The sequence below is a fragment of the Pseudorasbora parva genome, chromosome 18 (assembly GCF_024679245.1).
Source record: "Pseudorasbora parva isolate DD20220531a chromosome 18, ASM2467924v1, whole genome shotgun sequence".
Lineage (NCBI taxonomy): Eukaryota > Metazoa > Chordata > Actinopteri > Cypriniformes > Gobionidae > Pseudorasbora > Pseudorasbora parva.
In genome coordinates, this window is record NC_090189.1 from 20,249,954 (window position 1) to 20,274,430 (window position 24,477).

At 36.0% G+C, this 24,477-nt stretch overlaps 3 protein-coding genes across 5 annotated transcripts; 1 reads left to right on the top strand and 2 right to left on the bottom strand.

Annotated features, from left to right (window-relative positions):
- Positions 1 to 1,302: 1,302 nt before the first annotated feature.
- Positions 1,303 to 9,493, top strand: LOC137046002 (sialidase-3-like). 3 transcript variants are annotated; one of them, XM_067423058.1, is made up of 3 exons: positions 1,303 to 1,371; positions 7,649 to 7,931; positions 8,017 to 9,493. In XM_067423058.1, the coding sequence occupies exons 2-3, from the start codon at positions 7,662 to 7,664 to the stop codon at positions 8,953 to 8,955; spliced, it is 1,209 nt and encodes a 402-aa protein (XP_067279159.1). In that variant the 5' UTR covers positions 1,303 to 1,371; positions 7,649 to 7,661; the 3' UTR covers positions 8,956 to 9,493. The 3 variants fall into 3 exon arrangements, with proteins under 3 accessions (XP_067279159.1, XP_067279158.1, XP_067279160.1); XM_067423057.1 differs by lacking the exon at positions 1,303 to 1,371 and adding an exon at positions 3,784 to 4,100 and having other exon boundaries at positions 8,017 to 9,491; XM_067423059.1 differs by lacking the exon at positions 1,303 to 1,371 and adding an exon at positions 4,204 to 4,381.
- Positions 9,494 to 9,986: 493 nt separating this feature from the next.
- On the bottom strand, positions 9,987 to 17,747 carry wdr73 (WD repeat domain 73). The gene is made up of 8 exons (XM_067423027.1): positions 17,569 to 17,747; positions 17,361 to 17,428; positions 17,186 to 17,271; positions 17,014 to 17,102; positions 16,626 to 16,693; positions 15,825 to 15,986; positions 10,971 to 11,333; positions 9,987 to 10,826 (listed from the first exon to the last, which is right to left on the bottom strand). Exons 1-8 carry the CDS (start codon positions 17,619 to 17,621, stop codon positions 10,588 to 10,590), a joined length of 1,128 nt encoding a protein of 375 aa, XP_067279128.1. The 5' UTR covers positions 17,622 to 17,747; the 3' UTR covers positions 9,987 to 10,587.
- Positions 17,748 to 19,864: 2,117 nt separating this feature from the next.
- defbl2 (defensin, beta-like 2) lies at positions 19,865 to 21,619 on the bottom strand. Its single transcript, XM_067423077.1, has 3 exons — positions 21,559 to 21,619; positions 21,147 to 21,264; positions 19,865 to 19,937 (listed from the first exon to the last, which is right to left on the bottom strand). Exons 1-3 carry the CDS (start codon positions 21,617 to 21,619, stop codon positions 19,865 to 19,867), a joined length of 252 nt encoding a protein of 83 aa, XP_067279178.1.
- Positions 21,620 to 24,477: the final 2,858 nt, after the last annotated feature.

Below are 24,477 nucleotides of genomic sequence, written 5' to 3' on the forward strand. Positions count from 1 at the left end.
TCGTTTCCACGAGGGAGAATAAGAAGAGAAGGAGGGAATCTGAGCCGTCTCTTTTTAAGCTCAAGTCAGTAGTCACACCCTCCTGGGATAGACTTGACCAATGAGGTTGTTGGGATTTCCTGGCAAGAAATTTCCCCGGAGATTCTATGGTTATTTGTTTCAAATATGAATTAAATGGGTCTGGGAAAATTAATGCAACAAACACACGTTGCCTCCTATGAGGACATTACATACGTGAAAGTCTAAGTTGCGAAGTGAGCATTAATCTGATAGGAGAAACGACATATATGAGGTAACATGAAATAGTAAGTTGTTCATAAGACATGCATGAATAAAATAACACATTTTACAAGAAAGTTATATATGTACATATATGTCCTGTGCTGCATGTTTATTTATAGATGGTTTGTCTATAACTTGAGGCAAAAGCGTGTGTTTTACAAGCTTTGTGTCTTTAACTGTGGACTTTTCATGTGGACACATTGTTTTGGGCCATAAAACATCTTATCAACTGGTTTCCAGGGTAACTGAGGATCTTTATCTGTGTTGGGGGAGGGTCTGATACTAAGCACAAAGCACAGATTATGTGTCTGATTCGCCTCAGTTGCTGCATTTGCTTATCATTTTTCTCTTATAATAATAGCTAAACCAAATGTCACCATCAAAAGCTCATTACACAGATTAGAATGAAGACAGAAGTCCTCAACTCATTGTGCACTTATAGTGATAAAATATATTCTTATCTGTCAACACTTTGCCCATCCAACAGTAAACACGATGGATCCATCTGAGAGTTCAAATCAATGGGCGGTAACCTAGAATCCGATTTTGCCAGACAATAGTCATATGACATGCAAGATGACTGGATGTAATAAACAACAGTTATATAAAACAATAAAAAAAGAAGAAAAAAAAGAAGGCATTTTTTTCCTAATTGTATTTTTATCCAACACAACCATTTTAAAATAGTCAAACAGGAGAACTAATGCAATACATCTATTTTGTCTTTTCCCTACCATTTCCAGAAATAAAACATCCATTACATCACATTTCAAAGTATTTCTTACCAAAAAAAAAAAAAAAAGATAATAATGTTAAAAAGCAATAACATCACACACTGTAGAGAAGAAAAAAAAACATAATATAAAGCCTTATTTTTTAACATTATATGGGCTTAATAAATAATGATATGGCCACATGTTGATTGTTAGTTATTATCCTGCTGTTTAATGTTTAGCCAACTAGTGCTGCTGATATTATAAATACAGGACGCTCAGCATGTTTTGGTTAGACCTGATGAGAGGTACATGTAGTGTCTGTGGTGACAAACTAGCTGTGAGAATAATTTGCTGAAAAGGAAAAATCATTTCTGTGAGTATTGCTTCTTATAGTCTAATAGAGAATTATCAACAAGGTCAAAAACCATGGCGGTTCCCCATATGCTATGATAAACAAAACATTTAATTTACTGAATTTTAAGAATAGATTAGATAATAATAATAACAAAAAGAATCGATGAATTTGCAGATGTGCAAAAAGCTTTTAATGCGTGATTCCTGTGCTTTGTTCTACCTGTATAGAAAGGCATGCTTATTCGGGTTAAGTCTCCCTTGACTGTTTTTATTTAGTATTGTGCATTTTGGAAGGAGCGAAGGAGATTGTGGCAGCAGAAGCTTTATATATATACACACACACACACCGATCAGGCATAACATTATGATCTAATATTGTGTTGGTCCCCCTTTTGCTGCCCAAACAGCCCTGACCTGTTGAGGCATGGACTCCACTAGACCCCTGAAGGTGTGCTGTGTTATCTGGCACCAAGATGTTGGCAGATGATCCTTTAAGTCCTGTAAGTTGTGAGGTGGGGCCTCCATGGATCGGACTTGTTTGTTCAAAACCAGCATTAACTTCTTGGGCAATCTGAACTACAGTAGCTCGTCTGTTTGATCGTAACACATGGGCCAGCCTTTGCTCCCTATGTGCATCAATGAGCCTTGGCCACCCATGACCCTGTCGCCAGTTCACCACTATTCCTTCCTTGGACAACTTTTGATACTGACCACTGCAGAATGGCAGTGAGCTGCAGTTTTGGAGATGCTCTGACCCAGTCATGCAACCATCATAATTTAGCCCTTGTAAAACTCGCTAAAACCCTTATGCTTGCCGATTTTTCCTGCTTCTAACACATCACCTTTTTTGCAGTCTATGGTTTTGATGCAGCTCGAGTTCCCAGATAGGGAACCTTGATATATTTAATGTTGAATGAGTAAGATCATGTCAAAGATTGAAATCAATGTGAAAATATAACCAATGAGTGAAATCTAAATTTTATGCGCCTAATCTCAATATTAGATTATGAGACTTTAGCCTGGATTTCAAAGACAAGAATCACATTATGTACATAGCAATTAGGAATATATTGTAGGCTAATGCTTTTTCTATTCTGAGCACAGTGGGCTACCTGCTCTTCTGTCTCATCGCCATCATCTTCTCTCTTTCTTTTTTCCCCAGTCTCCTACTCTTGCCCTTTTCTCTTTTCAAAGCTGAGCTTTGTTTGAAGCAGTCTTTACATTTTCGTCTGTATTCGTAAAAACAAAGTTGTAAATGTAAATTTACTGAAGGCTTTCAAGAAAACCAGGTCAAGAAAATGTTGTTAGTTTGCATCCCTGATTATTAAGCGCTTTCACGGTGTTGTGATGTCAAACATCAGTCGTTGTTCAAAGCATAGATATCCATAATAAAGGCTAGATATCTTACGGCGGAGTCACCATCGTCATCACCGGCAGCCATCTTGTCACAGGCAAGCTTTCTGTCGGGCTCTGTGGAACCTGATGTAAGATGAGTGATCTGTACGAACATAAATACTCTTATCTCGCTGAAATCTTGACGGATTTACAAATGGTTTGGTTTCTTACAAACGTTATTAACATGGCTACAACTCTGGATGCTTTAACACGTTGAAATTGCAGCTTTTCGTTTCGATAAACGACTTAATCGTGCAGCTTGTGTATCACGGCTAACTTACGTGCACGTTATCAAGGCTGAGACCACAATCGAGCTGTTCAATTAAATAGGTTTTATTGACACCAATAACGATTTTATGACAACCAATATTTTGTCTAGTTAAAATAAACTTAGTTTGCATGTTTGTTTGTTTTTGTTTAATTTCTTTTTTTAAAATACAAATTATTTTATTATAATAGTAATATTCTTATTATAAAATTGTGTAAATATATATATATATATATATATATATATATATATATATATATATATATATATATATATATATATATATATATATATATAGCTCTGGAAAAAAATTCAGAGCTGTATATGTGTATAAATATATATAATTTCTCATGTTGCCATTCGGTACACAGTTTTAGTAGCCTATATATTGATGTAACATAAATACCTTGTGTGTGTGTGTATATTCATTGCACCTATCTGTTCTGTTCAATGTTACTTTCATATTGAAGTCCATGGTTATAATTATTCACAAGTATGTAGTGTCATAACTACATCTCTGACGTTTATAACAAACGAAACAGTTTGAAAATCGGTTGAAAATTGAGCAAGTTTTGGTTATTTAAAAGTACATGCACCATTAAAACACACTGTTACGAGTGAGCGAGCTGCCTGTGACAAGATGGCAGCCAGTTGCGGACGCCGACCTCCATTGGCCAACAGCGCGCACGAGACATCTAGCCTTTATTATGGATAACTATGGTTCGAAGCGCCGGTTGGTGGCTGTGGCATTTGTCCCGCCTCTCCTCCACTGTGATTGGACATTGATGTTCACCCAAAGTTGAACTGTGGACGCTCAACGCGTAAAAATGGACAAAACCTGCCAGCTGTTGGCGCTATTGAAAAGTGCGGCGCATCCATTGGAAACAATTGAAAACATACGCCGGGCGAGACGAGAACACCTGTTTACGCCGCCTTAATAGGCTATTATTTTGCACCTGCTATTATGTACACCTCAGAGAATTACCGAGGTCCGAACCTCGGGGACCTCAATGGTGGGTACGGCCCTGCTTGAGGATTGCTGCGCGTGTTTAACTGAACTCAGCGCCTGGACAAACGTTCAAGCGGTGAGTGATTCCAAATTCAACACCTGTGATTGGCCAATTCCGTTTGAGAAGTCTACAAACATGTCTGTATTGGCTACATTACTCACCGAGGCGGAAACACGTTGGAAATCATTCAGTAATCATTTGACGAGTGCAATTACAGCTACACACTGGATCTTTTGCTAGCTCCTTTTCGCTAATATATGCTATTATTACGAATTCTTACAGAGGATTACAGATCACAGACAAGCAGTTATGGGCAGCTTTTCACTCTAAAAGCAGAAGCGGTGGCAGTGGTTTGAGTGAGAAAATGACACGCTATTATCAGTTACACAGTCTTGTCTTTATTTTACTAAAAACTATTTTTACTTTAACCTATTATTTTATTCTAGTATTTATTTAAAAACCACTGGTAAAGGCATACTGATTTTTCATCCTCTGAATTAGCCTATATCTGTTTTTTATTATCATTAAAAATATAACTTTATATAGATTCAGAACAGGTTTCAATCATGTTCATGTCAATAATGTTCATCACAGAGAAAAGTGTAGCTTTAATCATAATTCATCTGTATTTAATTTATTTGTGCAGTTCAGAAAGGTGTTACTATTATGTTTTCTGTCTAAAAGGCCACCGGTAAATATAACATTTATTATAATGGGTTTATATAAAGATTGTTTTAAGTTCACTTAAATTAAGTGTTTTTTTAAAGCCTAATGAATATTGAAATTAGTAGCTTTCATTTATACTGTAATGCCACGTCATAATGTTTCATAGAGACATTAGTATCAGTGATACTGACCATCATTCATAAAAAGATGCCAATACAACACATATTTACAATATGTTATCTTTAAATTGTTTCTACATTAATTTGGAGAGTAACTGAAATGATTACAATATCGAAATATTAAAAACGCCCATGTTTTTACATCATGATTTATCTTGATTATACACATATTTGCCATGAAAACAGATACTGACATGACGTTAAATAAAACTATTCTGTACTGTACGTAACGGGCCACGTTGATTTTGAATAATGACCATGTCCTACCTACAGTTTACTATAACAGCTGTTCTTTACTATTCTGTATAACAGAATCATAAGTATAACAGTTTCTAATCCCAGAGTTATTAATAGGTGGATTTTTTTTTTTTTTTTTACTTTATTTTTTTTTTTAAACTTTTGACCTTTTAAAGGTTTCTTATCAAAACTGCATCACAGCATTTGCTGCCATATCAATACAGAAACATCTGTATTGAAACCATAGACCGTAAAAAAAATATGGACGACTCGACATCATCCGTTTCCGCTTGCCATATTTGAAGCTTTCAGGCGGGGGTGCACAGCGCTGACATCTTGGGACCGAGTCTGCGCAGTAGCGATTTCGGGACCGGAGTTGCGCAGTAGAGCGCAGGAAGTAGAGCAGGAAGGACAGCTGCGATATCAAAAGCCTGCCCACACTCTCGCAGATGCAGAACAATTGTTGGTGTGAAATAAACAGTTATGGAAATGTAGAAATTAAAGCTAAAGCACCAATCTGCTCCCGAAAATTCCGAAAAAAGTCCGTTAGTGCCTCAGTGACAACTTCACTCAGAGAAGATGTCAGTCTCAGCTGTCAATCATGACGTCATACCCCCCGTTTTTAAAGCGGCAGATAACTAACTAAAAACTAAAACTAAAAACTAAACTTGTTTTAAAAACGAACACTTGAAATGAAATCATCGTGATGATAACTGCCTTCAATGACATAAACTAACTTTGGGGGAAAAATATTTGAAGTGTAATTTTATTGTTTAGTTTGTCTCGCGTCCATTAGAAAACACAGAGGGGCGGCTATACTGGGACCGGTCACCGGGGGGCGATTGAGGCGCGAAAGCTTCAGTAAATGAGAGGGAGACTGCAGGCTTGATTGAAACGTCTATCAGAAAGGAATGTGTGACTATATTGCTGTATTGATATTTTGAGCACAGCCCGATTAAAAGCCTTGTTCCAAGTGCCCCTTTTATACTTTGAGTACCTGTCCCTCCAAGGGTCTCTGCACAGCCCTGATCACGACTGAAAATGACACTGCTTTCATATGACAGTTTCATAAACAATTAATTAAAATTCACTTACATTTACATTCACTTAAAGTCACTTACATTTTAGATGCTATATTGAGTGCTTTTGTTCAATTTCAGCAGCGAAAATCGTTCACACACAGCAGATCCGAGAACGATTTAGTGTTTGAATGAACGACTCAATGACTCGCTCATTAAGACGGCCACCTGCTGCCACCTACTGGAGGTTTAGTTTCATGTTTAAACATACTTTCCAACATTTCTTTTTTGTCTATTCAAAACTACAAATCTCAAAACATTATTTAATGCAGTTGTAATTTTTCAGTGTAAATTATTACATTGTATTGTTAACAGCCCTTATAGTGTCTTAATTTAATTTAATGTATTGATCAAATTTAACAATATAAAATTAAACCTGAAGCATAGCCTATATTTAATAAGATTAGGGGGGAAATGCCCTTTATAAAAGGTAAAAAATAATAAACCTTTTTTTAAAAAAATAAACAAATTTGAAATGATTCAATAAAAAAATAAAATTCACAAATATGCAGATTTCAATATGTCAAAGCTGATTGAACACTGGTGAGATATTGTTTCAGAATAAATTATAGTTACAACACACACACAAAATTAAAAAAATATCAAACTTTTTTCCGGACAAGCACATTTTTTTACTCTGACAAGTGAATGACCGATTTACTTGTCCGAAGGACAAGCACATGAACATGCTTAATGTCAAGCCCTGTATATTTTTTAAATGCTTGTTTAATGGTGTCTTTTTATGAATGAAGGCCTTCTAATACAGCTATTATTGATGTCTTGATGAAAATAATTTTAATTGTAGCCATTCAACAATACAGTGTAATTGGAAGCTATACATATTTTAAAATAAATTAGGTGTGCTGTAGAGGTGTGTTTCGTCGCGCAATGACGTAAGTATGAAGCACAGGACCATTTGCTGAGCCTGGTGTCTATAAAAGCTTTTCTTGGACTAACAAGGAAGTTTTCAACTCTGAAACTTAGAGGATATTCTTATATTACCATGACCTTTTATATACATCAAAAGCTCAAGAGAAAGTTGATTTCTCAATTCATCACCCCTTTAAGACCTACTGGGGCTGCAAGATGTGGATCTCTTTAAATATATTTTATGCATTAAACGGGAGGAATTATCACAGCCCTTATATACATCGCGTGCGTTAACATTGACAGCCCTAATATATGTTTGTGCTCTTATTTATGTAAAAGCTTTTAAACCATTTAAGTCAGACAAGACAAAAGAGAACGTGTGCTGTCTGTGAATCTCCTGACACACACGACGCACAGAAAGACGTGCGCCACTATTGTGCGCAGACAGTTGTCTAATAATTACAATTAACCACAGAATTTTTGTTGTTGTTGATTAATCTAGTTAATTATTTAATAAAGTGACAGCACTTCAAATCTTTTTACGATTTCTGTCTAATTGCTGATACTGATGCTGTTTATTCTTTTTCTACAGCTCAAATTTAACAATGGGTAACAAGACATCATCAAGAAGCAGTTCAGATTGTCTTAAAATCTTAAACAAAACAACAATATACAAACAGGAACAGCCTCAAAGTTGGTGTTGCCTTTGTAAAAAACAAGTGTCATACAGAATTCCAGCTCTCGTGTATCTCCGCGACGATCAAACCTTCCTTGCCTTTGCTGAAAAGAGAAAATCACTAAGTGACACAAGTGCAGAAGTGCTTGTGATGAGAAGAGGAACATGGAATGATGGCAAGAAGATTAAAGAAGTTGAGGTACAAAATCATTTTTATAACAACTTTGCTATTTCATGCATTACACAACCTGCCATGAACGCTGTCATGATGCTTTTTATTTCAGTGGGTCAGCGGTCATGAGTTGCTCACTTCAGCTTGTCTACCAGACCACCGCAGCATGAATCCCTGTCCGGTCTATGAGAGAGACTCCAAGACCCTCTTTCTGTTTTTTGTCTGTGTTCCCAATGGGGTCTCTGAATACGAACAAATACGGACAAATAGGAGCCAAGGAAGACTTTGTTACATAACCAGTAAGGACGCTGGAAAATCCTGGAGCCAAACTACTGATTTGACAGCGGATGTGATTGGTGAGCAGATGGACTGGGCCACCTTTGCTGTTGGACCAGGACATGGTGTTCAAATGAAGAGCGGGAGGCTGATTATCCCAGCCTATGCATATCGATACACGGGAAACACTGTTTGCACATCATTTTGCTGCTTATCATTTTGTTGCTTCACACCTTATGCTTTAGCATTTTACAGTGATGATAAAGGACACACATGGAAAGCAGGAAATCAAATGGAAGTTGAGTCATGCGAGTGTCTGATGGCCGAGATCATAGATGACAAAGGTACCAGTATTCTGTATTGCAATGCCCGAACCCGCCTTGGCCACAGAACGGAGGCACTAAGCAACAACTCTGGAGAGGATTTTGACACAGTTTTAACCTCAAATAAACTAATAGAGACGGGTAATGGTTGCCAAGGCAGTGTGTTGAGTTTTCTTGACCAGAGTAGTCCTCCAAAGACATGGCTGCTCTACTCTCATCCATCTAATCCAAATAAGAGAGTGGATCTTGGTCTCTACGTGAACAAATCCCCATTGGATTCCTCTGGATGGTCGGATGAACCTTTACTTATATTACATAATGGTCCCAGTGCATATTCAGATCTGGTAGAGTATGAGCCTGGGCATTTCGCCTGTCTCTTGGAGTGTGGGACAGAACATGAGAATGAAGAAATAGCCTTTTTGCTGTTCGAGCTTCCTGAGAAAAAAATGTGAATGTGTCAATAAAGAGTCTTAAGTGCTTTTAAATTAATTATGGATATAATGTAACCTTTCCCCCCCATTTATAACATTACATACTTTCTAGAGCTATTACAAAATTTGTATTTTATTATAAGGTTAATTTCTGTCATTTAATTCCAATTTTAAAAGAATATTATTCATGAAAATGATAGTATCTCCTAATTTCTTCATTCATAATATGTCATCCGAAAAACTTCTAGAAAATATAATTTCCTAATATTTCCCTTTACATACTTTTTATTTCTTGATTTGTTGCAAACTGCTTCATACTGATCTGGAAATGGGATCTTTTTGGTGTCAACATAATAGTCACTGTCAGCAACTTAAATGATGTTGTGTAAAATTCTTGAACAGATCTATTAGACACTGAATTCATATAATGGGCCATTTAAAGCATATGTTTCATCTCTGGTTCATGCTAAATGCAACTGACTTCTAAAATGCAATAAATTGCAGCAAATATATTAGAATAAACATTCAAATGTGTAACATGAACAGGTGTTTCCTCATTTTTAAACTTTATAAATAAGTATCACATATCATGGGGTCTCTTCTGTTTTGCATACTTGCCAACAAAAACAGTCCACAACGACATCAAATCAGTCAGACTGGACAAACAGTGAACAATATTACATAATATGAACACTGAAGTCCATAACTGAGATGCAAGATGACACCAGCTGTGTTTTTATTAAGCACAAAATACACTGCTAATTATATGGAAAATTACTGAAGCAGTAAATTGAAAAGCAATCAGGCCATGGGCAGGCATTGGGGGGCCTGGCCCGCCCTGTGAGTCCCTAGTGCCCTCCCTGGACAATCCAGTCTCCCTTCAACAACTCCTTTGCATCTTTGCACAATTTTTGTGTCAATAGGCAAAGCAATAGGCTATTTTTATCATGTTATCTTTTTGTAAATACATAATTCCTGAATAAAAATAATTTCTTTTTCAGATTTTTTAAATATTTTAAACAGATGTGGTTTGTTAATAGTGAGCGCGGAAATGTTTGAGTATTGCTGTATATTTATATTTGATTTAATCACTTGTTTATTGAACTGCCATAGAAATCAGTCACATACAAACAGTGAACAATTACATGCTATTTAAACAGTGATTAGCTAAGTGCTAAATCAGGAAAAGAACATGATAAGAACGCCATAGTAACACCTGACAACTACCAACCACCTAGGATACCCTAGCAACCGCTCAGAACACCCTAGCAACCACCCAGAATACCTTAGCAACTGCCTAGAAACAACCAAGTGCCAAGTTTTGCCACTGCAAGCACCAAGCAGTCCGAGAGCTTTTCTGTTCCTTCATGAAAGTGTACGCTGTCCATGTCCAGAAAGGGAAAACATCATCAAAGTAGTCCATATGTGACATCAGTTGGTTAATTAGAATCTCTTAAAGCATCGAAAATACATTTTGGTCCAAAAATAACAAAAACTATGACTTCATTCAGCATTATAAAAACTTAGTTTTTTTTTTTTTATTGTTTGATATCACTTCCTAGTCATACAGAAAAACAGTATGCAAATCTATTAAAAACATGAATATGGTACAAGTATGCATCACAGAACAGATTTGTTGAATGATCAGCATCATCATCTGTCAGTGATTTTGTCCACCCAGTCCCATACATGTAGAGATCCATCTGTAGCTGCTGAGAGAAGAGTGTTTGGTCGTGATTGATGCCAAGAATGGGTGGTGATAACAGCTGGGGAGCCACTGTATTTTGCATCATGTGACATTTCATGACCTCTGTGTGAAAAAATTGGCTGAGGCTTCTGGGCCTCTGTGCTCCAATCTGTTGTGTTATAAATGTGTACTGTTCCATCAAACCCTTCAAAAAAGAAAATTGTCAGGTCATCAGCGAGTAATCAATGGACTTTACATAGGTCGAAATTATGAAACATAAATACAATCAAACACAGTCTTGCAAGACTAAATTTGAGCTCATTTCAGAAATGAAAAAAGCTCTACTTACCAGACACAGACAGACAGCTGTCGAGAACAGGAGCCCAAGAAACATTCAGAAACTCATTGTTTGGTGGACTGTGTTGGATATTTAGTCTGGTTTGACAAATTGGACTCTGTAAATCTCTTAGGTCAGACAGCAGAACGTGAGCGGAGGATGACAGTCTTGCTGCAATTGAAGGTTCAGACTGGGAGCCATCAGTCCTTAACCCGAATGACCAGTGCAAACCACTCTTACTACCTTCCAGAGGATAATGACTAGTTGACGGATCTCTTGTGTCACCCATGAGAAGAGTGCCATTGCTCGCACAAATGAGAAATGCATGAGCATTCACAAACTGTAAGCCACTCACTGAATCTAAGGACTCATTTCCTGTAAATATAAACAACAAAAAACAAATACATCAAATGGAATGAGCTCTCTCGCTCTCTTTTACATACATTATATATATATATATATATATATATATATATATATATATATATATATATATATATATATATATATATATATATATATATATATATAAGGCATGTGCCGATATCAATTTTTCATGTTGCGATTAATTGATGAAGTTTTATCACGATATACGATATTATCACGATATTGAAATAAGTTGCAAAAAAAAGTGTTGCCATAGCATAACAGCTTTAAGAACTATTTTTGTAAGAACAAAAATAACTGAATATTTAAATACAATAATGCACCAAATATATACAGCTCTGGAAAAAAAATTAAGAGACCCCTCATTGAGAAATCAATGTTAAGTGGTCTCTTGATTTTTTTCAGAGCAAGTGCAAAAGAATTAGGCTATAAAGAACAACAGGTAGGCTTACAAATTACAATAAGGTCTCATTAGTTTATGCATTAACTAAGATTGAGCAATAGCTACATTTGGTGCAGAAAGTATAATGTTTTTGGTAATGTTAGTTAAGAAATACTGATCATTGTAAGTTTTATCTTAGGTCCATAAAAAGTTATTTTCATTTTGATTTTAATGTTATTAAAAAGTAACTAAGAAATTAACATTGAAAAATACTTATAAAGAATTAATCATTCTTTGTCAGTTTGGTAATAATGAATTAACATGTTAACTAATGAAGTCGTATCTCAAAGTTATACTGAACAATAACAAATAATTAGAACAGTTCTAATTATTAGGGTATGTTGTAGTCCAGATTAAAACATAAAAATGTTTAAATTTGAAAATAAAAAGCCTATTAAGTATTTAAGTATTAAGTATTTGGTGCTGTGATGAACAACATCGCGATTACAAAAACAAATGGCTGTTTTAAAAACTAAACGCGTTTATTTGTTTGTTTGCTGGTTTCCGGGGTAACCGGCTGCATTCTGCAGTTCATCAGCGCCCTCTGCTGTCTAGGGCTGGTCGATTCCGAAATTTTTGGAATCGATTCCGATTCCAATTCCTGTTTCCCGAATCGACGGAGTCGATTCCAAGAATCGATCCCCCACTGTTGTTTTCGATTCCTTTTCGATTCTTCTTTTTTTAACAAAATCGATGGTGAACCTAGTTCCGGAGTGACCGCAGGATACAAGGATGTAGAAAGTATCCTTCTCCGAAACTTTATTTGTAAAATGATGATGCGTTTCCATAACTCTGATGCATTTTAAATGATGGATTCTCCTGAAATGGCCCATTTAGCCCAGAAGTTAATGCGATTTAGCCTAATAAATCAAAAGGATAGCACATTATTCATGGATGTGCATTTATTGCATGTTTAAAACTACATGACATGTCTAAAATGCATGTGCACAGTTAAGTTAAATGACTACATTCAAATAAGTGCTTGCACAGAATGTACGAGGTAAAATAACCACAATATTAAAGAAAAAAAATTATATAAGAGTGCGCAGTTTATTTGTCAATCAGATGCGCGAGCAAGTTGCGTTCATTACTATAGCAACATAGACTCGGTCATTATGCTGTACTAGGCGCATTTTCTTTCTGTTATCAATGGATTAATGAAAATAAAAGAAAATAGAAAATTAAAATAAGACCCTCACATCTGCATCTGTAAGCAGCGCTCAAAACCTACCGTTGTGGATAACAGAACCATTTCACAATTTAAAATTATGGAGTTTTTGTGTGCAAAATGTAGCAAACTTGTCCACGATGCAGCATCACAGAAGGAAACAATGACAATAAACACTATTAAACTAAGTGAAGGAAAGGTATAGTAATAATCAGCGATATGCGTTCTCATATGGCTCGATTTGAACGTTTCATACCATAAAAATAAGTAGTTAGAATTACGTTCTAGTGACGTCATCACACAATGACGCAAAAAAACGCTGAATTGCTTTATTTTTAACTCGTAATTTGAAACTAAGTGTTCAAAAGAACCTTTTGCAAAAAATAAATAGACTTCCAATCATTATTAGTAAGCGAGAGACAAGTGAATAAAGAGGAGTCGATTCCCCGAGATGTCGACTCTCGATTCCCAACGCCTTGGAATCGAGGAATCGATTCTTTTTGGAATCGATTCCCAGCCCTAGCTGTCACTGAGCGGCACTTCAGCAGCGCGTCTCCTTCACCAGGAGTGCTTACTACTTTCTATTTTGGTAAAAAACAAAAAAACAAAAAAAACAACTAATACTTCTCTCTAAATATTTGTATATGACAATTTGACAATTCATGTTATCCAGTGTATAGAAGTTTTTTTTCCCACTCATGGGACGCATAAGAGACTCATAACTAATTTAAAGACAGACTTGTTCTTGATTTTGCATACCTCCTGACAGAAATTAAGAATTTGATACCACAGATAAAAAGCACATTTTTATAATAATAATTATTAATATAATATGTTTTAATAAATCCTTAGACCTTTCTAATGATTTTAAGGTCATAGGCTGCCTGCATGTTAATAGGTAACCCTGCAGTTTTTTCTTTTTTGTCAAGTGCTGTAAAATATTATTATTATAATTATAATTATTATTATTATTATTATTATATACACTCCTGAAGAAAATCTTAAGACCAGGGGATTCATTGCAAGTTTTACACATTTCGCACTAGTGGATCATAACCGGGTTGTGAGTGCTGCTTCAAAATGCCAAAAGAAGAAACAGGAGCAAGAGAAAAAAAATAGAGAGTAGGCAATTTATTGAAAACTGCATTTAAACTGAAACAGGCCGTTCATCAGCTGATCAAAAGTTTAAGACCATAGACCAAAAATAAACGCACAACAGTACTAAAAGGTTCAAAAAAGGACTCAGTTGTGAGTAGCCCCACCGTTCTTTTTGATCACTTCAAAAACTCGTTTCGGCATGCTTGATGTGACCGTTTACAGGAGGCTGGTGGGAACGTTGCTCCATGTGGTGAAGATGGCTTCACGAAGGGCATCCACAGTCTGGAACTGACGTCCATTTTTGTAAACTTCTCTTGCCATCCATCCCCAAATGTTCTGAATGGGATTTAGATCAGGGGAACACGCAGGATGGTCCAAAAGAGCAATGTTATTCTCCTGGAAGAAGTCCTTCGTCAGGCGGGCTTTGTGAATTGCAGCGTTGTCCTGTTGAAAGACCCAGTCATTACCGCACAGACGGGGGCCCTCGGTCAAGAGGGTTGCCCGCTGCAACAGATCCACATAGCCAGTCGCCGTTTGACGCCCCTGCACAACCTGAAGCTCCATTTTCCCATTGAAGGAAAAAGCACCCCAGATCATGATGGAGCCTCCTCCACTGTGCCGCGTAGAAAATATCTCAGGTGGGATCTCCTTGTCATGCCTGTAGCGTTGGAAGCCATCAGGACCGTCCAGGTTAAATTTTTTCTCGTCAGAGAATAAAACTTTCTTCCACTTTTCAATGTCCCATGTTTGGTGCTCCTTTGCAAATTCTAAACGGGCAAGTTTGTGTCGTGGGAGGAGACGTGGCCTTTTGAAGACGTTTTTTGTTCTTGAAGCCCTTCTCTAGCAGATGACGTCTTATGGTTATTGGGCTGCAGTCAGCATCAGTAAGGGCCTTAATTTGGGTTGAGGATCGACCTGTGTCTTAACGGACAACCCGTCGGAACCTGCGGATCAGTGCAGGTGAAATCTTATTGGGTCTACCACTTGACTTTTTTGTCCCATAACTTTTAGGATTTTTTACTGCGTCTTACCACGTCCAACCTCAGCAGCGATGGCGCATTGCGAAAGACCTTGCTTGTGCAGCTCAACAATCCTACCACGTTCAAAGAGAGAAAGCCTTTTTGCCTTTGCCATCAGGAGATCTTGACAATATGACTGCTTGAAGGACAATGCCATGAAAGCCATATTTTTGTGCAGATTTGACCTTTTTATGGCTATGGTCTTAAACTTTTGATCAGCTGATGAACGGCCTGTTTCAGTTTAAATGCAGTTTTCAATAAATTGCCTACTCTCTATTTTTTTTCTCTTGCTCCTGTTTCTTCTTTTGGCATTTTGAAGCAGCACTCACAACCTGGTTATGATCCACTAGTGCGAAATGTGTAAAACTTGCAATGAATCCCCTGGTCTTAAGATTTTGTTCAGGAGTGTATATTTTATTCTTGAATACTCTTATTTTTAATGAAAATATTATTGTAATAGTAATTTCTTATTTTGTTAACTGTTTACTTAGCAATTATAATAATAATTATAATTATACAAGCATAAAATGTTATATATATATATATATATATATATATATATATATATATATATATATATATATATATATATATATATATATATATATATATATATATACATACACTCTTATATTTTAATTAAACCTCTACTAATTAACTAATGTAAAAATGTGTTTCGAAATTAATTAAATAAATAAATATCTTTTGAAACTCATTTAAAAAAAGGTTAAAGTAAAAGGGTTTGATATTACCTACTGTATACAGACCCCGTCCTGTTGCGATCTCTGTCAGTTGAACATCACTTATACAAGAACCATGAAGAACTGTTGGATCGTCCGTCAATCCAGGTGCTATTTTAATGGCTGTTGTAGATGTGCTCTTGAGGTTTATGACTCCAGTCCTTTTTATAACATCTATATTAAAAATGAGGTAAGATATAAATGACACTTTCCATGAATCCAAAAACGTATGATTATTTATTATAATAATTACAAAAATAAAATAGATTATATTGGTATACTACTCTATATCCAACAGCCTGGAACGCGCTTCACTTCCGGTAAGGTCATTAGGCATGCTCTGGCGTCGTGTAAGTGTAAAGATATCACTTCCGGTATACATGATCTGGCGTAGTTTACACCAACAGCAAAAGTGAATCTCGTACATGATGCTAGAGCGTGGATATTGACCTTACCGGAAGTGAAGCGCATTCTAGCGTTGTATTTGAGATAAAAAAATTATATAAATACGGCTCGATTTCTCACACAAACTGATCATTTTGAGTCTTAAGATATCAATGTGTCATTATGAGTCACAGGGCTCTTTGTGCATGTTATCTAAGCATGTTTTTTTTTTGCTCTCATAGAATTGTTAACGTTACCCATTGATATGCCTTATACGACTGGCACACAGCAGTTGGAGTTAAAAATCTTAATTTGTGTTCTACTGAAGAAACAAAGACACCTACATGTTGGATGCACTGGGGGTAAGGAGATAAAAATAAAATTTAAATTTTTGGGTGAACTATCCCTTTAACTACACAGATATCCTACCATTATCATCGCCTCCAATATCCCAAATCTGCAAAGTTGAACTAGAACTTCCACTAGTCACCACACACCTGTAAAGAACAGTCAGCTGATATATTACGAAAGAAAAAAATAAGTCTCGACCACTGGTTCCCAACTAGTGAATAGTGGGCGGCAAAGGTGGAAAAAGCTATTTTTAATGCAAATAGACAAATGTTACTAATCATATAATCATGCACATACATCACAAAAAAGGCCTACTCATTTAAAAAAAATAAATAAATCAGACACTTCTCAGACATTTCTAAGCCAAATCGCCCTGCAGTATTTAAACACACTCAATAGTTTGAACTAGATGGTTACAATAGATAAATGTATTATTAAGCCCATTCGCAGATAATCTAATTCTTACCTCGTTCTAGGTATATGTATCAAACACTCAACAGGTTCCTCTGAAAAGCCACCACGCTGTACTTTGAAGTCTCTTTCTGCACAAAGACCCTAAAGTTGTGACCAATAGGCAGAATTGAATTGCATTCAAAATACATACCAGAATTTGTTTTGTTTTTTATTTCTTCACTCACCTGGTTGTCGCCAGCATATAACTTAAGAGGCAAAAGTAACTCTAAGATTTCACTTTTTGCTCCAGTGTATCCAGCAACACAAATACCTGCAATATAATATAAAAGAGAAAACTGCCTTCAATGGATTTTATATTTTAATGGTCTACTACATGATTCAAGCAATGAGATGCTTTACTTTTGTCACCCGTCCACTCTATAACTTTTGTCGGGTGCTCCAGTTGAAATACATGCAGGTCTTTGTATCTGAAATCAAAATGCAGAGTTTAGTCGATGATTAAACGCGCCCCTAATCCCCAAAAATGCTGTCTAGGTAGGAAACAAATTGAGCGTTCAGACACAACCGCTATAACGTTACAGGTCTAACGTACTGCAGTCAGACTCACGTGCTTAGAGACTCCATAAACCAGTCTTCTGCTTCATCGGAGGATATGTCCATGCTAAATGATTGTTTTCTTACAGAACAAAGAAGTAATAATTAAAAAAAAAAAAAAATTTAAACCTCTCAGTCCTCCATACGTTTATTCATCTGGAGATATTTAAAAAAGGTTCATATTTCCGGGACATGTTCTTCTGTAGTCCTGATGCGTTTTTTAAAAATCCAAGTTGCGTTGTCGCCATCTGGCGGCACGAGGTTAAAGTGACACATTCTGGTCCCCTACTAAGATGATTTTTAAGCTTTCAAAATAATCATCAATAATTCTACTTTTGTTTTGGCTTAAAATTACTTTTGTATTGTAATTTGAAAGGCATTTATTGGCTGATATAAATTCATGATAGGGTTTAAGGTCTATCAGTCTGTCAGGTTTAGACATGGCTGATACAGATTTCCTTCTTCAAGGCGCAATATGTAAGATTTTTTAGACTAAAATAAAATACCTAGAACAGTCTTATATATTTTGTTGACTTGCAATGCTGTATACTCACAACTCTGAGTCAGTCTCAAAACCATATTTTAATGGTCTTTGTCTGGTCATGGACTCGTTTGCATTTGGACTCTGTAGACTCGTAGTCAAACATATTAAGAACTGGACTTATTTCCGAGTCCACTCAAGTCCCATTCAAAATATTTCATGATTATTACTGTATGTTAATAATTCTTTAAATTGATGTTTGATTGACACGTCCAATGATTGGGATTTTCTTGTGCGCAACTGCACATGATTAATGTTAGTCTAAAGCCTCCCACCAGGTTCTCTCCCTCCCACCGCCTGCTCTCGCTTCTGTTTTACGCCGGGTTCACCTGCCATCAACCTGTAGTGATCCTGCTTTCCAGAAAGTCACATGGTTACATTATGTGTTTCAACTGTGTAATTTTAATATAATTTACTGTTTAAAAAGTAGGACAAAAATGTCACAAAGAAAAACAAATCTTGATTAAATAATAAAAATGAATACAGATACGATGACAGATGACAGTCTCAACAATTGAGCATCTCCCCCAAAAACGTCTGACGGAAGGCCGTCTGCCCTCTCTCCCTCCGGCACATTCATATTGCTTTAAAAAGGCAGCAATTGTTATGCAGTCATTCTCTGCATGCCCTCCGTAACTAAAAATGTAATCAAATTAAGTTCTAATGTTTTTTGTGACTTTTCTCTGGTCTCCGTATCGACTCGGCCTCAGCTCTCTCTGAACTCGGTCTTGACTTGGATTTAAAGAATGTGTAAATTCAGAGAAATAAGCTATTTTAACCAGGACACTCAGTGACGCTCCGGAGGGCCGCAAGTAACTTCAAATTAGTCCCAGTGAAACAGGAAGTTGCAACTGACTTTTCTCTGGGGTTGGGAAGGTCTAGCCTAGAGTTTGGTGTTTTACAGCTCAGATGTGTATTGAGAGTTGCTAGACGATACTCGTGGCAGATTAGATTTGCTGCCGCTAGAGTGCGTCTAGATTTCTAGGCTAGAGAAGGCCTATTTCCAAGTGAAAGGGAATATTGAATAGTGGGCAGGGTTTTACTTCAGTGCTCCTCCTCTCCATTGCTCGCTCATAGCAGACTAAACTGCGGCTCAAAACACCCAACCGCTTCAGGAACACGGGATATGCAAACTACACAATCCAGTTGGATAAAGAAAACCAATTTAGCTAAAAGGTTTTGATGGATGACGGTTGTAATGAAGGTTGTAATGAAAGAAAACAATTACAAGGACATAGGTACGCACGTGTCTGTGATACTGAGTCCCGTCTGATTCTTTTCCACCATGCAGCGGTGAGATGATGACATCTCCCATGAATCTGCACTCAATCTCTGTCATCAAGCTACACCTTTGTTTTGAAAAGGCGGCATCCAGCAGAGAAAAACTACACCGTGTGGCTTTGATACCAATCCTTTATTAGTGATTGTTTAATAGACCATGTTTTTTAATAACTTTAATGTCTTCAACAAGATGAAAACCTCTATATCTTTGGCTAAACACTATTGGATATTTCCACATTGGATATGTCCCAAGAAATAAATAAAAAAAGATATAGCCTAGTTTAATGAATAATAAAAGATGATTTGAGCACACAGTGAATGGCCACTGACTTGTTGTAAACCATAGATTCTGGTTTATTTTGTCTTAAAGAACCAAAGTACATAACCAAAAAAGAAAATTTCAGGATATTGAACAAGAGTAAAAACTATTGGCAAACATTTAATTAACAAAAGCAGCATTCCACAAGAGCTATTTGGGTCAGACCCTTCATTGGCTGTTATTGTCTCTATAGTGGCTGCTGTGCAATGCAATGCAAAGCCGGCTCCACTTAAACCTCTGACTTTCATAAACACAGAATGAATAGAGTTAAATGTTGGAAATGTGTGGCATGCCTCTCTTGAAAAAGAACCATGTATTAATTGTAATCCTGGATTTACAGTGGTGGCATGCTTTAGCTGTCCCATCAGCTTTACTCCGTTTATATTTATGCTAAAACACCGTTCCCTTGTGTAACTGCACTGTTCCACACCTCATTACTTCATCTGCTTTTTATTTTGCGAGTCTCACACTTCTCAAACAAGCACATTATCTAAATCATTGTTAAATACAAAAAGATTCACCACTTTAAATGATAAAGACATGGTTTATTTAATCATATCAGCACTGAAACATAAATAAAGATGTCTTTGGTGATGACGTCATTCTTCTGAGGATGTCGTTTTTTAAATCAATCACCAGCTGAAGTCTAAGATTATTTTTGTGCAAAACGCACTGCACACAGCATCTGAAAAAATAACGGATAAATCATTGTTAGGAATTATGACCTTTACATTTGTGTTTAATAAATGCTGAACACAAAAGTGACAGTAAATAACTTCACAAAAGATTTATATTTCAAATAAATGCTGATATTTTGAACTTTCTATTCATCAAAGAGTCTTGAAAAATGTATCACGGTTTCCATTTAAAAAAAAAGAAATTTCAACATTGATGATAATAAGAAATGTTTCAAATCAGCATATTAGAATGATTTTTGAAGGATTGTGTGACACTGAAGACTGGAGTAATTCTGAAAATTCAAATGATATAAATAATATATCAACACAGAAAGCAGTTATTTAAATTGTTATCAACAATTTAAGTTTTGAATATTGAGTTTTTTAACAAATAAATACATCCTAGGTGAGCAAAAGAGACTTCTTTAAAAAAAAAATCTAAATAATTAAACCCTAAACTTTTGTGTTTATAAACCATATATAATATTATATATTGCATATTTATATACTATTTTGGTAACACTTACAGTAAGGTTTCATTAGTAAACATTTAATGTATTAACTAAAATGATGAGCAGTACAATAACATTTGTTGTATTTGTTCATCTTTGTTAATGTTAGTTAAAATAATATGTTAACCAGATTTTAATAATGTATTAGTAATGTGTTAAAATAAACATTAACAAAGATAAATAAATCTTTAAGTGAAACTTTTAAAGTGTTACCACTATTTTATATAATACATTTCAGTTATTTGTTGTCTTTTTCTATACCTGTATCTGCGTGGACAAGCATGGTGACCAACAATGTATTCTTGGTCAAAACAGAACCGACGGCAGAGTCCTCCATAGCCACAAGTCCAATTCTGAATCTGCTCTTCAGCATTATGCACTGAGACAAAATCATATCCAAAATGTATTGTTGTACATGTATAAAATGTTAGTATCATTTGTGCACACAAGTCTTAATGTTACTGGTTAAAACAAACTAATGTCATGGCTAAAAACACAATCGTACAAACGTACTTGTCTCAAATAAGCAATGTTTTTACAAACTCATTAAGAAGCATTATTATAATAAATGTATAAAATCAGTCTTCTCTGTATTATAAATTCATATATCTCATCCTACACTTTGATCCACAAAGACACACATGCAACCACCCTACCCACAAAGAAATCCTACCATTCCCCGCTGCAAAAAGTGCAAGCAACGTAACAAACAGAATCATGCCAAGTTTCTTCATAGTTTTACAGTCTCGGCCTCTCAGGCTGTGTTGCAGGCAGTGCCAATGTTTCATTTATACAACCCTGAGGCAAAGGGGAGGAGTCTGGCTAAATTATGTGTCTTAAAATTAGGATAATAGATTCTGTCGTGGAAAACTCCTGGCCTTAAGATTTGTCTGATAGAGTCTGCCACTGAGGTCTATAGCAGCTAAAAGAAATGCAGTGTCATTCAAAGTGCAGGATTGTCAGAAGATGTGAAAGCTATTAATAATATAGTGTGTAGCAACTCATTATGTAATAACTGCACATAATGTAATAAGTATATCATTATTATTGTAATAAAATGTTCATAATTTAATACCTTTCCAAAAAAAGTGGAGCTCATACATTTTTTTTTACATTATGATACAATTATTATATTATTTAAAATACTGTAAGGGAATACTAATTTCTATGTGAGTTTATAATGTAACAATTTTCTCATAATGTAAAATTTTTTATTACATTATGAGCTCAAGGTCTTATTACATTTAGAGAAAATTATTACATTATCAACATTTTAGTACAATAATAATGTACTTATTACATTAAATGCTGTTATTCCATTATGAGTTACTATATGTTTACTATATTCATGCTGCCAATAGAACTTGATCTTATATGATGAATCTTATGTCCCTCATAAAGCTTACATAAACATATATAATGTGTACCATTTCTGTATTCTTTGAATGAAATCAGTTACTCAATTAGTCAATGTTTCTCAGTTTAGCATGAAAAATCCGTTTGATGACTTAACCAGCAGATGTCACTGCAGCATCAAAAGTCGAGGAGCAAATATGAACGTCACTAAATTGATTAGGTCTAAATTAATTTTCTTTCTCTCAATTCTCTTTATGTCTCAGTATGTTTCATAAACCCATTCATTCATGGGAATACAAATGATATGAGTACAAAGTATGTTCCTTAATAAAGCTGTATTGTTTTATTTAAATCAAATCTTAGCACACCTCCCATTTCTTTCTCTGCAGGAAATTTAGCTAGCTTCCTGGATGTGTTCGTGATAACAATCGAACAGTCTTATCTGTTATTAAAGAAGATTATTCATGGTTCTCATTGTTCAGTGGAATTAGGGTAAAAAACACATCCTTTAGAAGACAGAGCGCAGTTTATGGGGAATTGTACTGTAGAATAGAAGTTAAGTTGCTAAAAAAAAAAGAGTGAAAATGGGTCACGGCCTTATTAGCCTTTTTCTAATGTGCGTCATCTAATGCATCACAAGGCCATTATGGAGGGACCAAATACAAAAACATTCCCCCTGGAGACAGAAGTGAACATTAGAGAGATTTGAAAATAATCTTTGTATCTTGTTTTGGGGTCTAAGGACAGAAACAGATTTGGATGGGGGGGGGGGGGGGGTGACACTGGTTTACAACTCCTATAAGGGTGGACACTCATGTAGTTACAGACACTTTGTTTCTGACTTATTTCCTATTTCTATTGCTGTGGAAAATTATACATAATATAGATAATTATGCTATGTGACAGGCTTTTAAGCTGTCCGTGTCTGTAAATGGTCACATTTCCCTGTGTTTTTAGTCTACCTTTATTTCAGATGGGGGAAACCATGGCGACTGGATCTTCCACACTGCCCGGAATAAAAGAACAAAAATGGAGTTATAACGGCTTCCTGCATACTGTGGTGAAGGTTGAAGTGCCTCGAGTCGTGACAATGAGAGCACTACTGACCTTGCTTTCGAAGTCCCCTTCTGATGATAAGGACAGACTCATGCAAATGAGGACATTTAAATGACCATTCATACAAAACAAAATAATGGAAAAACAGAATGTGTGCGCGCGTGCACGCGCGCGCGCGTGTGTGTACTTGTTTATATCGGGACCAAATGTCACTAGACAGTGGTCGTCCCCACAATGTAAATGGATTTATTAACATACTAAATAATGTTTTTTGAAAATGTAAAAATGCAGAATGTTTCCTGTGATGGTAGGTTTAGGGGTATCCATTACGCCTATGGAAAGTCCCCACAATTCACAAAAACCTAACGTGTGTGTGTGTGGGGGGGGGGGGGGGGGGTATAATGACATGGGTATGACATAGGTAGGCTATTACAAGGAGAGGGTGAAATATGAGGACATTGGCCATGTCCCCACTTTTCAAAAGGCTTATAAATCATGCAGAATTAGTTTTTTTTAGAAAGTTAAAATGCAGAATGTTTCCTGTGATGGGTAGGTTTAGGGGTAGGGGCAGTGTAAGGGGATAGAAAATACAGATTGTACAATATAAAAACCATTTGCAATGTCCCCACATTTACAAAAACAAACGTACGTGTGTGTGTGTGTGTGTGTGTGTGTGTGTGTGTGTGTGTGTGTGTGTGTGTGTGTGTGTGTGTGTGTGTGTGTGTGTGTGTGTGTGTGTGTGTGTGTGTGTGTGTGTGATTTTTTTAACCAGGATGGATTTGAAAAAGACTCTAGCCACCATGTGCTTTGACAAGATGTTGTATGATGAACTATTAGGGAGACTAATAAGGACACACACACACACACACACACACACACACACACACACACACACACAAATGAAAAGAGACATCCCTCCTGTCAGTTTTGCTCTAATTATGACTATGAAATGATGTAACAGAATAGTGTCGCAGCCCATTGTAGTTGTGACTGCAGAGCTTTTTTCCTGGCACTTGTTAAATGTCAAAACAATGATGAATTGGTTACAGTTCAAAGTTCTCAGAAAACATACTTTTATGCAATAACAAAATTGTTCTGATGTGTCCTCTCATAATGACTGTATCGTTTGTTCCACATTGCTTCATTTAAGGTTAATGTAATAACCAAATATTCCATGATC